This window comes from Haliotis asinina, chromosome 13 (assembly GCF_037392515.1).
Source record: "Haliotis asinina isolate JCU_RB_2024 chromosome 13, JCU_Hal_asi_v2, whole genome shotgun sequence".
Taxonomy (NCBI): Eukaryota; Metazoa; Mollusca; class Gastropoda; order Lepetellida; family Haliotidae; genus Haliotis; species Haliotis asinina.
Window position 1 is genome coordinate 19,932,772 of NC_090292.1, and position 14,132 is coordinate 19,946,903.

The window sequence follows — 14,132 nt, forward strand, 5'->3', positions numbered from 1 at the left end:
GACTTTTGATAAACTATTGATTTTAATGCTAAACAAGGTAACAGACAAAATACTTCCTTGTGGGACGCCCTGATCCTGATTGTAATGGTCAGACAGGGTAGAGCCTACTCTTACTTGAAATTGTCTGTCTTCTAAAAACTGAGATATAAATTGGGGTAAACGGCCCCTCAAACCGAAGTACTTCGGTTTTTGCGAAAACCACACTGAATGTTAGTGATGAGGTTGTTGGTTTCCAGGTACCAAACTAAACGGTTATTAATCATGCGTTCAAGATTCTTGCAAACACAGCTAGTAAGTGATATTGGTCGGTAGTTAGAAGGATCAGTATGATCCCGGCCAGGTTTAGGGATAGGAATGACAATAGCATTTCTCCATGATGATGGGAAATGGCCAGAAGTCCATATATTATCAAAGATAGTCAATAATGTTTCTAAAGATGATTCAGGTAAATGTTTCAGCAGCTGATAATGTAGTAAGGGCAGTATGGAGCTCATGAATGGAAAAGATTTCATTATAATCCTCCCCATTGTCTGAATTAAAATTAATTTTCTTTTTTTCTTCTTGGTCTTTAAAGTTCTTAAATGCCGGAAAATAGTTAGATGAGGAGGAATGTTTAGCAAACGTTTCACCAATTTTATTGGCAATAACAGAAGTTTCAGTTAGAAGAGTATTACCCTCCTTTAGATGGTGGACACTGCATTTGGATCCTTTACCTTTAATTTTCTTCACCATATTCCAAACATTAGAAACTGGTGTTCGTGAGTTGATTTTAGAAACATAATTTTGCCATGACTGTCGTTTATGTTGCTTAAAAGTGCGACGAGCCTTGGCATTTAAAATTTTAAACTGGTTCAAATTATGGACAGTTGGATGTCGACGGAAAAACTTTTCTGCCTTCTTTCTCGCCTTTCTAGCTTGTTTGCAGTCACTGTTAAACCACGGTTTACGAATATGTGGGGTTGTAGAGGATTTGGGAATACATTCATAAGCAATAGTATTAAGTTCATCAGAAAATGTTTGAATTGGATCGGTAACACTAAGAAAGAAATTAGGTTGCAATCTTTGAGCGCATAATGCATGAAATAAAGACCAGTCGGCTTTTGTAAAGTTCCATCTTGAGGAAGGTGGAGCATCACTTGGATGTACAGTTGATAGAACAGTGGGAAAATGATCGCTTCCACAAAGGTCATCATGAACCCACCATTCAAATTCATTTAATAAGCTCGAGTCTGTAACCGAAATATCTGTTGAAGAATAACTTCCAGTTCCAGGATAGAGGTAAATAGGAGAATTATCATTGAATATACATAAATCATTATTCGAGATGAAATCCTCAAGGACTTTTCCCTTCGTGTCAGTAACTGTACCACCCCAAAGTGGATTGTGGCCGTTCAGGTTACCGGTGATAACACAAGGTTTAGGTAGTTGATCATATAACTCTTGCAGATCTGATTGCTGAATACAGGATGATGGTGGAATGTAAAGAGAACATAAAGTGAAGACAACATGCAAAGTCAACCTAACAGCAACGGCTTGAAGAGGGGTATTAAGTGGGACAGGGCTATGGATTAAACCCTGCCGTACAATAATTGAAGATCCTCCACTAGCCTTACGACCTGAAGGGGAGAAACAATGGTATGATGTATACCGTCGTAGGTCAAATGTATCAGTTGACTTGAGATACGTCTACTGCAAGCATAGAGCTGACGGTTTCAAATCTTGAACTAAAAGTTGTGAATCACTCAAATTATTCCTCATTCCTCTACAGTTCCACTGGATGATATTTTGAGTATTCATTGAGGGTGTGATATTGGAGAAAGCTCCCGGCCTTTCTTCTTTGGAGAGTGGCTCTTGGAGCGGGTGCTCAGCTGGGATGACACTTCCATGTCATCAAAAAAATCGAACCTGTTTAAAATTGGCACAGGGTCTCTTTGTCCTTTTGCAACACGTTCATTTCTGTTTGGCTTTTTTGAATAATCAACGTTAGCATTTTTCTTTTTAACAAGTGGTGCAGATGTCTGAGTTTCAGATGATTTTGATACTTTTTGTGATGATGATGGAGCAATTGCACCAGAAGTGAGATCATTAACGCACATAGGTGTCTGTGTAGTCATCCAGGTTAAGTCAGTTTGACAATTAACGGAACGAGTAGAGGGTTTCAGCGCTTCTGCACATGTTGACTTACCCTGTAGTGGAGTGTTGCTAGATGGTGTAACTGAAGCAGCTAACTTCCGTGCTTCTGAAAAACTGACATTCTTTTCTGTTTTGATGCGTTGGGTGGCCATTTCAAATTTCCAAACCATGCACTCCTTAGAGGAAGATATGTGTGGACCCGAACAGTTCACACATTTGGGTTCTGACGCACAAGTACCACTATCATGATCTTTGTCACCACAGCGAAAACAGGCAGCATGATTTTTACACGAGTTTTGACCATGGCCGAATTTCTGGCAGTTAAAACATCTGAGAGGATTAGGAATATAGAGGTCAATTTTCATGGAGAAGCATCCGACTTACAATGTCGTCCGTGGAGAGATCAGCTAGACTTCTATCTCTGTCTCGGATAATACCTTTGCTGAAGTTGAGAGACTTGTGTGGATAACATTTCACAGGAATGTTTGCAAATGATTTTGTTTCCATGAGATTTGCTGCCTGTTCTCTCTTGACACATTCTATCAAAAGTGATCCAGATCTAATTTTGGTTACATTCTTAACAGTGCCAGCAATGCCTTGAATTGCTTTTTCTAACAGAAAAGGAGAACATGAGGTTAACTTTTTCTCACTCGACTTGGCAACAATGAATCGAGGCCAGGTTTCACGTTCTGAATAACATGGTCTGGTAATTGCATTTTCCTCATCGTCAGTATCATCAGCATGATAACGTTTTTGTTTCTTTGGGTTTTGTGAAGCCATGATTATATAGTTTACGGTTCATTCTCCTGGCTCCCCACCCACCATGGAGTGTCAACAAGGACAATGCCATATGCCTGTGGGCCTCCAACAGGCGGCACCAGGGATACCAAGAGAGTATACTCCAGCAGTAACTTTGAAGAAAATGTACTACCAGGTTGGCCCATGAGCCATCGCCTTCTGGGCAAATAAAGACTCTAGGCACATGTATAATAACAATAATTTCAAAACAAGATCTCTGTGATTAACAAATCGGACCAAGACCTAAAGTTAACAAGTAATTCAGAAATAGAATTTGTGCAAATACAAAATCATATGCACAGGGCTTGGCATGACCAGCCGATTGGTCGAACCGGGCCCATTCGACCACCCGTCTAGGCGAAGTCAGGGCCAAAGTGGTGTACTGAGCAACAGGAGCACGATTGCAGGCCCCTATTGCCCTCAACCACCAGGATCCCCTCCTCCTCCGACACAGGGCCGCAACCCACTGCAAACGGGTTGGTGGACCAAATATCCCCCCGGGTCCACTACGGAGGTGTTGGCGAGCTCTTGGCGTTACCCAGCACCCACCACGAGGAGGTGACTCGCCACGGGTGCCTGGAAATATGGTATTTTAAGAGATTTACATGATTTCGGATTGCGAGGTCGTTTGCCTCAACTTATTGCCAAGTTTTTAAATAACAGACAATTCCAGGTCCGTGTGGGTTCTACCCTGTCTGATCATTACAATCAGGATCAGGTTGTTCCACACGGCAGTATTTTGTCTGTCACTTTGTTTAGTATTAAGATTAACAGTTTATCTAAAGTTTTAAACGATTCAATTGATGGATCGTTATTTGTGGTTGATTTTAACATTTCTTGTCGTGGTAAAAATATGCATACCATTGAACAGCAATTGCAGTTGTGTTTAAACAAGATAAATAAATGGTGTCTTGAAAATGGCTAAATGCCTGAAAGCACTTGACTTATTGAAAGTGGTGTCAAATTTTAAATGGGGAGGGAATCAAGCTACCCTTCTCCATCCATATCGAGCACTCGCACGTTCTAAACTTGATTATGGCTCCATCGTATATGGTGGAACCTGCTAAAGCAACCTCAAACTTCTTGATTCTGTCCACCAACAAGGTTTAAGACTTTCTCTTGGGTCTTTCCAAACTTCACCTATTGACAGTCTTAACGTTGAGGCCGATGAACCATCTCTTGCACAACGCCGTATCAAATTACCTTTATAATATATCACAAAACTATTCTCTAACGAATCTAACTCTGCATATAACTGTGTCTTCAATCCTCTTTATGAGGATTTGTATAGCAAAACGTCTTCTCTTCTTCCACCTCTTGGGCTCAGAATATAAAGTCGTTTATTGCTGCTGCTGGTATTGAGCTGGACAATATAGCTCCTTTCCGTCTTCTTTCCTCTCCTCCTTGGCAATTCGTTAGACCACAGGTTGACCTAACATTAACTACATTTACAACATCAGAAACGAATGAATTACAGTATAAACAAGAATATAATCAATTGAAACATACATATAACAATTACAAATCCTTATTTACAGATGGGTCCAAGGACGGTGGCGATGTTGCTTGTGCTACTGTCATTGGATCCAGAACAATATCTTCTATATTACCAGATAATAGTTCTATTTTTACAGCAGAAGCTAACGCCATATTAACGGCTCTTAAATGTATTCCGAACATTGTATATGTATACCCGAAACGTAAACAGTACATAATCTATTCCGACTCTCTTTCTTGCCTTCAGGCTATTAAAAATATTTCTTGTAAACATCCACTTTTCATTGAAATTATTGAACTGTACAATATTCTTGCTACTGGCCAATATGACATCGTCTTTTGTTGGTTACCCACTCACGTAGGTATTTCTGGGAATGTGATGGCCGATCTTGCTGCAAAAGCAGCTCTCAACAAATCTGTGACACCACTTCTTCTTCCATATTCAGATTACAAAGCTTGCATTAGAACTTATATCCGTGATCTGATGCAGAAGAAGTGGGAGACTCAAGTAGGTATAAATAAAGTACAAGAAATAAAACCGTATATTGGTTACACCTACTTGGGTTGTCAGTCCAGATTTGAGGAGGTCATCATGCGACGATGTCGTATTGGCCACACACGATATACACATGAATATTTGCTTAAAGGTGAAAATCCTCCGGTTTGTATCCCTTGTGATGAAAGAATCACAGTCAAGCATGTCTTGCTTGACTGTGTGGAATATTCCATCACAAGGGATAACTTTTTTAAATCAAGTCTTCCACACAAGATATACCCATAAGTATCTGTTAAAAGGTGAGGATCCTCCGTTTTGTATCCCTTGTGATGAGAGAGTCACGGTCAAGCATACTCTGCTTGACTGTGCTGAATTCTCCATCACAAGGGATAAATATTTCAATGTGAAAACTGTTAAGGATCTTTTTACAAACGTTAATTCTCATTTAATTATTGTTTTTATTTAAGAAATTGATTTTTTTATTGAACTTTCAATAATATGTTCTATAAATACGTGTATTTTAATTATTGGTAATTTAGATTTGTGACTTGCATTGTTAGTGGCTGTACCCTCAAAGGGGATTGAATTATTGTAAAATTATTGTCCTCCTGAGAGGGTACGTAAGTCCACAAACATTCAAAGTAAATTCTAAATTACAAGGTTTTTAACCGTAGAATAAGTTTTTTTTGTTGTATGGCTAGATTTCCCAAATTGCTGACGGCTGAGGGAATGATGTAAATCCAGCTAGGGTCCATGCAGGTAGCAAAAGTGCTGTAAGTCCCCATGGTCCCTAGTATGGTGATCTACCTTCAGTTGTTAGCAATCTATAGCAAAGTTTTATATTGTATTGTCCTCTATAGATAAATTTTTTTGGGCATAGCTACTAGTTTTACATTCTTTTCTGTGATGTTCTAGTTGTTTTACTGTCTTTCGACGACAGGTTTTTATAATACTCATATATTCCATTTTAATGTTTTGTTCTCGTCACGATGTGGCTGAAATATTGCTGATGTGACGTTAAATATTCATTCACTCACTCACTCTTTTTTGGTACATTTATCTCTTCATTGTCCGAAACTGTAGATATCTCTGCTTGCCACATTCGGTGTATTGCGTTTACTTTTTTCAGGATCTGCGACAGATCAATGCCGCTACAGGAGGCTATACAGGCCCATACATACCATGGGTAGAAGCGTTACATACCAGTTATCTTCACGTGCAGATATTTACAAAATGTAAATTGTTGTAAACCTCACATTTACACATTTGATGAATCTTTACAAAATTGCAAGTGCCTTACTGACAGTCTTGCTGAGAGACATAAAATATACATGAATGCTATATCCCTGGGGAAATGTGTCTGATTACTTACCCAGGAGCAGAGCCAAGGATCCGTAAATAGCAGGCTTCCTACAAGCACTCTCATTCTTGTAATATTCCCAATGCTGCAGGGTGAGCTGAACTGAAAATGTGAACAACTGTGTAATGATTATAGGCACACATTTCGTATATGAAGTATATAGTTGCAGCGACATCTGCTGATTACTCCACATTTAACACTACAATAAATGTTACACACAAGGCTCCTAGTGACGCTTACCTTAAAAGTATCATTCTGCCCCTTTGTCATTCCCGTCCCTTTGCTATTCAGGTACACTTTATGAGTCGCAACGTCTCCAATCAAATAAAGGTACACATATGAATTCGTATCAGCTTGTAGTTCAGTTGCTGTATGAGTGACTACCATATATTTGCTTCGAACATAAACATCAGCCTTCCCCCGGAATGGATCTGAAACAATGTACTACAGAGTAACAAGCATGATTCGATGGCTGCATATAGAAGCTGGTAAACTTGGCACTATGCAGACTTAACAAGGAAAAACACATGATTAGAATTATACCATGGGAAGACGAATGGTTAAAATGCTGAAACGAATCTTGGCACTCTGTTTCAGTATGTTTGCTGCTCAAGGGTTTGACATTACAAGAAAGGGAACTGAAACAGGGCATGCATCATCCACATTCGCGAATCTGACTACCTGATCCCCTCAGTCGACTCTTACCACGAGCACTGATGCCACTTCTAACCGAGATAAGACCCTTGCTTAACTTGAATATACATGAGTGAGTTAAAATTTATAGTCACATTGGAATATTTCAGCCATTTCGTGACGGGAACAATTAATCGGTATGCATAGTAATTAATGGTAAATTATTAAAACAAATGCCCACGAAGGACACAGTGACGAAATCAAACTAGTAAAGATATTTAAAACATTTTAAATGACTTTAAAAGACTATACAATATAGAGCACAGGCTCGCGATCGAGATCGCCAGCTATTATTATACAGCAATGGATGATGTGACTGAGAATCCTTCTCTTGTTGTATTGTCCAATTCCAGGAAGTCTCAATATTCCAGCAATATCACAGTGCTGGATACCGGAAATGGGCTTCACACAATGTACCCTTGTTGGAATTCAAACCCCGACGAATGTTTTAAGACCTAGACTACTCCACGCCCTGAGATGACCAAGACACACTGAATGATGTTCACATTCCTCCCACAGTGCTATTCAAACCTGGCGATGATATACAAGTGATCAAATATAGTGTCTATAGAGTCAGTTATAGTGTATATAGTGTATAAAATTTCATGTCAAGGATCAATGTCCGTATTTGAGTAGATTTGTAGAGAATGTATGTGGTGGGCTCAAAACATTGCTTACGGCGCCATTTGAAAGATTAGTCTTGGCTTTGGTGCCATGTTCTTCTGCTTCAAGATACCAACTTTCGATGGAAAACTTTATATATGCACAACTGCAGAGCCTGGCAGTGAATACTGTCAAGCTTATGTAAGTATGATCTACTGTTTGAATCACAGGAAAACTATATCCATAGTCCAACGCTGTTTTAGATTTTGTATGAAGTGTATGATCCCCATTCGTCTTGAATTGTGAAGTGAAGTGTTGAGATCGACGCTCCGAAGAATGGAATGAGTGAGTAAGTATAGTTTTATTATTGTTATTAGTATTTTATCTTTATATTATTTGGATATTTATATGGCACTATTGCCCATCCCATCTACATGCATGCCCAAAGCGGTTTGATTTTCCCTTGATGATTAGATGTCAGTCTCAACCATGCACCATATTTCCAAGCTCAGCATCCTGGAGAGCATACAACTCGTGAAGCAACGAGGCTCGTCGAGTTAATTTATCTTGCTCATCTTTATGCGGTACCCATTCAGGACTGAGTTGACTAGGGCACATGGTCACAGTACTTACCAAGTTTTACTGCACATTGCTATACCCACAACAAGATGTTTGTATGTATTGATGTGGCCGAATGGTCTGCATACATTTTGGCCATGTGGGGAATTGACTCAAAGATTTTTTTCCGTAAACGTTTTGGGAGTTAGAAGTTTCGGTTTTGTAATCAAGATTCTGCATAATTTGTACGACAGTATTTTACGGGCGAATCTTGAATCTACTGGCGAATCTCTTGAACCAATGATAGTGCTGACAGAGATCGAATGAGATCGAGTGGTCTGACCTGCTAGATCCTTGTCGTCGCATCCCGATAGTATGATTTGATATTCATTGTATTAGTCACTTGATGGTTTGGTGCCACTGCAGTATAGTTTGGACATTGCTGACTCTTAAAGAACAAACACAATTGCTTGCATGGAGTAATGTGTTGATGTTTCAGGCACAACGGTGCCATTTGCAACGATGATCAAATATCTGTCATTATGTTAATGCATTCCGTTTCACAGGATGACTGAATATGAAAATAGGAAATTCCATATTTGCATATCAGGGAAATTCTATTAAACAATATCATCAAACTCTCCATGAATCCACAATACTCTATATAAAGTGTAGGTGTGTGTACATAGATATTGTATGAGGTACTTGTTATCATTAGACAGATGTCGTGCGTCTTGTTGCAATAGGGCTTAGAACGGCGTTATGACAAACATTTTATTTCATGTTTGTGTTTCGTTGTGTAGCTATACAAGTCCCATAGGTTGTTTTCATCTGCTGAAACGATAAACAAAATTAAAATTAAAAGCATATGTTTAGAGGTAAACATTTAAGAAATGATTTAGAGTTTCATGGAAATGTGTAACAAAGCAAGAGACAACACGAGACGTACCTGGATATGAATATTTTATTTTATGTATTATGCATCCGTCCTGGGATTATATGTGCTTCATGTCTCTTGACCCGGTCAACCAGGAGTCGGGCATAAGTCACTAATTCTTGTGGATACTTGGTGGGTTACTTCTTTGTCTCAGTATCTTTCACCGCTGTTGTCATTGCAGTCTATGAGGCTCCTGTTTGTTCTGCAATTTCAAGAACCCTTTCAAGAGTCCTCCAATGGCCATTCTGTGGTCACTCGGTTGTAAATCACTCACTGGTGAGTAGTAAGCTTGTTTGTCGTCCTGACCCTGACAACTGCTGTCACTGGTTCAGGGTCCACATGGCTGACTTTGTTACAAAGAGAGGTGACAAATATGTCATTTGTAAATCGTACCTTTAAGTGTTATCTGCGCTGTAGACGTAATAAGTAACATGCAATGCATTGGGAAATGTTGGTGGGTAGCCAGGTGGTGAACACGTTTGCTATTCACGCCCATAGTCATATGTCATCACTTTCAAATGTTCTATGAGAACACATCCGTTGATTCAAATGATGGTACAATGTCATGCGAACATTATTGTGAGAACATCATTTACCTGGGTGAGATGACGAGATGTGTTCTGTATAATCTCCTGTAAACATCAATGCCTTGCCTTTCTGACACCTTTTGTTTGCAGGCACATTTGTTCCACAGTCTCCTGAAGCAGAAAATGTGGTATGTTAGTCAGTCCAGTATGCAATTGGAGATGTACATATTGAATACGTTGTGAGGGTTATAGTTTCTCGCAAGATGTCTTAGTCGGATCATCACCTGTCAAAACATGTTTTGGATACAACAACGCTAGTGGATGATGAAAGTATCCACTATAATTACAGGGTGAATGGTATGATCCTGGAAGTGTTTTGGTTGGTGCTTCTTCTCCTGAAACCTACTTCTACAATTTGTGGTTGATGGTTCCATGTACATCTAAATATTACAGCAAAGGTGATATTGTATAATGGCTTCGGCTTTAGACCAACATCCCATCACCATAGCAAGTGCTCAGAGGCGACCTGTATCAAATGACACCAGAAGCAAACAAGATCCCAGTATCGATTCGGTATTTGGTTTAAATTGTCTCACCACAGACATTTTTAAAATCAAGCTCCTGGAATCACACATTTATCTCATTAAGCCCGAGAGCCACTTCACTGCTCAACACCTAGAACCCCATGCTCATTCCCTGGCTGGCTGTGGCGAGACTAATTAGGGCTAATCACGCCTGATATCTCTGGCTGGTTTCGTAGATTACAGGAAGCGGTCTCGTCATACGAGCAAGTCTTGATTGTTTAATTGCGTTGTAAAGGTATATGTTGAAAGAAAGCAGGAGTGAATACATGTCATATATGTAACGTTTTACGTAATTTTATTACACTTTCTCTTGTAGGCTTTTGATAGCGTGTGTATTTTCTTAACACATGTTTGTATTCTTTGTATGTAAGACATACTTAAACAAATTGTCCCTCTCATATCATTGTGTGAGGTTAAATTGTTCAATATTCTTTGTATGTAAGATATACTTAAACAAATTGTCCCTCTCATATCATTGTGTGAGGTTAAATTGTTCAATATTCTTTGTATGTAAGATATACTTAAACAAATTGTCCCTCTCATATCATTGTGTGAGGTTAAATTGTTCAAAACATCTATGTCAATGGCAGTAAAGAAGAATTTACGCACATGCCTAATAATCTTCTATGAAAGAAGCGTTTTCTCTGATGCTTTGCTAGTATATACTGAATATTTTAAGGTAAGTACTAATAAGCTAATGTGTGACTTATATGGAACAGATTCACAGTTTGTCACTTAGTTTCATCTAGATTTAACGCAGAAAATATACGTTATCACACGAACATACATGTATGCATATTGTATAATGCTATTCCTTGCACATACATAAGACAAAGGGTCATGGGATGGGGGTCATCAAAGTTCCCGAATAGGACGTTTTTGTATCTCAACTGTTCAATATAGTGGCTGATTTGTTATCTATGACCAATCGTATCATGAGATGTCACAGAGGAAATGACAGGTGATGGGGCGTGGGCTAAATTTCTGAAGAGCACGTTCGGTCACTAGACAGCTTGACAGATTGACTATTGGTTTGATCGTTGACCAATCGATATGCTGGATTTCGGTTTTATCAACTCTAGCTATCATGAAAAAGTTTGTGTATTGTGTAACATACACAATCGTAAGGATGCCTGAAATGTACGTGTAGGACTAACAGGCACTTTGACGAGTTTATTTTTCTTTAAAGCGCTCAAATCGCTACAATCCAATTATTTTTACCCCGGATGACCCAATCCAACCATTGAGTAGGGATAGTATTTATTTGCATATGCATTTTGCGCACACTACTTATACATCAAACATAATGGCTTGCTGGAGATTTCAATATAATCTGCACATTGTTACGAATAAATATCACAATTCAAGTACATGTATTATAGAATTAAAATAACTTACACGATACTGATTTATTGTGATGTATACACTTGCACTTGAATCTCCCCAAATATTCATGAAGATGGGCATACGTATATTTGTTTTGAAAGCAAACGAATTTCAGAAGATTGACAATGGACTCCTCAAAATGAATGAATGAATGATTTAATTTAGATGAAGGTTTTGTAACCTTGTCACCGTTAATTCAATCAAAGAGCAAACAGAGTATCTTAGTATTCACTCCCAATGACGAGTAACAAACACTTACCTCCTGTAACAACATCTCAAAATCCCCTTTCTTGCAGACATGTGTTCATTTGCCTGTATAAGCCCCCGACATTGCAAGCAATTGTTATCAAAACACATTAATAGTTCTTCTGATTAACACAGAAAGTAACCTCTCTCGTAAGAAAACCTAATCTTTGATCATTACTGCTAAATTGAATGAAATAATAGGTACAATACGAAATTAAAATTTAGAACCCCCAATAAGCGGCTCTCGCTGTCAGAAGCTAATTAATTTGCCCCACATATGTCTCTCGGCCTTAATGAGTTAAGGCGGACAATATAATTTTACTACGGTTATTGAAATGGTTGACTACATATCCAAGTTAATACAACACAGAAGAAATAATTAATGCAGACATGTTGGTCCAAGGTCTCAGCAAATGGATTCGAAAACACACAAACATGTTATGTCACTGTATACGGAAACATACCGTCCCTAGATTGATAATTCTCGCCTCCTCCAGTTGGTACACTTGACGTGGGCTTCTTCTGACGTGAAGCGGTCTTTGAAAACTTTCTTGCTGAGGACAAAAATACACGAATTCATACAATGTGTCAACTCACATCTTGCACAAAGTGTTTTCAAATGAAGAAAACTGCTTCTTTATCAGCAGATGAGGTGAAGAGGTGCTGTGCAAAGTTTCACTATATTGAGTTACATGTTTACATATTTTGAGTTACATGTTTACATATTTTGAACTAAGAGGAACCCTAGGGACATTTGGACAGCATATTTTACGCGATTGTTTTCACATTTGGAATTACAATCAATATCTAGAAGAGTGGTGTAACACACAAAAAAAGTATTGGTACTTTTATTCATTGAAAAGTATAAAAAACATGACATATCTTCAACTCTGGGGAAAATGCCCACATGAAAATTTAAATTTGTTTTACTTTCTTTATAGGAAAGATGCAGTGCAAAGTTTTGTAGTTTTGTCATAAACAATGACTACTGATGTTCAGGCTTACTTAAGGTCCACCTCAATGTACAGAAAATACTGAACTATTGTATAATGTGCCATCTTCGGGAAAACTACAGGTTCCGTAACTTGTAAACATCATGACAATGAGACAAACTGCAATGACCAGACACTTCTCCTAACAATAATCTGGAATCACACAGTTCACGACAGTTTTGGGAATTGTTGACTACATATCCAAGTGACCTACTGTACCTTGTCTTTGCCCTTCAATACTATTCATTGTGAATTATTGATGCCGAAATGCCCACGGTCTTAGTAAGTGGATTCATGAACACTATGTTATGTCACTGTATACAGAAACATATGTTTTCCCGTCATCAGACTCAGGAGTCTTGTCTCCTCCAGATGGTCCACTTGACACGGGCTCCCTCAGACCTGAAGCGGATTTTTTAACTTCACTTTCATTTCGTTTCAAGCATGTCGATATATGTGCGTTAACTCACATTTTGGACACGTCTTTTGGCAAAAGGGTTTCCAAATCAGTTTCTTTGTCAAAACATTACATCAGTTGACCTCGGGTAAACAATGACAACATCATTCCAACCTGGGTAATTGTTTCTTTGTTTACATGAAATAAACAGTGAGAAGTTTAAAACAAAGCTTTCTTTTTTAGTTTGAATTGAGCATAAGTTTATTACGGTATGGCTGAAATAGTACCATTAAAAATCTGAACTCAAACACTCACAAGACGCCCTGTTTTGTCACCCAGTGAAGACATCGGGGATGAAATGAATTAACATGTACATGTATATCATAATTCATCCACAATGTCTCCACACACCCACACGCGCGCGCACACATACACGCGCGCGCGCGCGCGTAAACAGGGACACACACAAAGAAACGATGGAGAACATTTATCAAAAACTTTACGTTTGACTATAGTTCGATTAACAAACATTAAAGAGATGTTGTCTTTATGTTCTGTTGGATCATATGAAGCAGAAACACGAAGACTGTTTTCTGACGATTTCTCTGCTGCAATGGCAAACATAAAACAAATCACAACTGCATAATACACACATCTCACATTTATCACTTGAAATCGTGTGCACCAACGTCAGTTGACACGCCACTTTGCAAGTGTCGGATGGTTTGCACACACGTTCTTGTTTTGGACGCATCGTTCATGATCACTAGCTTATCTGGACACAGGCCACAACATGTATGTATCTGTCACTGCATGTGATGACTTTATTCACAACCGAAAGTGTCATATTTGAGGGGTGCAACGCAGTTTTTGAAGGATGAAAGGTAATAATAACTTTACCAAGTTTGTAGTTTATCTGATGTGA

At 38.6% G+C, this 14,132-nt stretch overlaps 1 protein-coding gene across 1 annotated transcript in view; it reads right to left on the minus strand.

The window, feature by feature from the left end:
• Nucleotides 1-2,487: 2,487 nt before the first annotated feature.
• The window catches only part of LOC137260285 (uncharacterized), a 34,693-nt gene continuing 23,048 nt past the window's right edge, over nucleotides 2,488-14,132 (minus strand). The window contains exons 9-11 of the mRNA XM_067797974.1: nucleotides 9,672-9,773; nucleotides 6,297-6,386; nucleotides 2,488-2,744 (exon numbers count right to left, since the gene is read on the minus strand). Coding sequence (XP_067654075.1) covers nucleotides 2,488-2,744; nucleotides 6,297-6,386; nucleotides 9,672-9,773 — 449 coding nt within the window. The remainder of the gene's footprint in view (nucleotides 2,745-6,296; nucleotides 6,387-9,671; nucleotides 9,774-14,132) is intronic.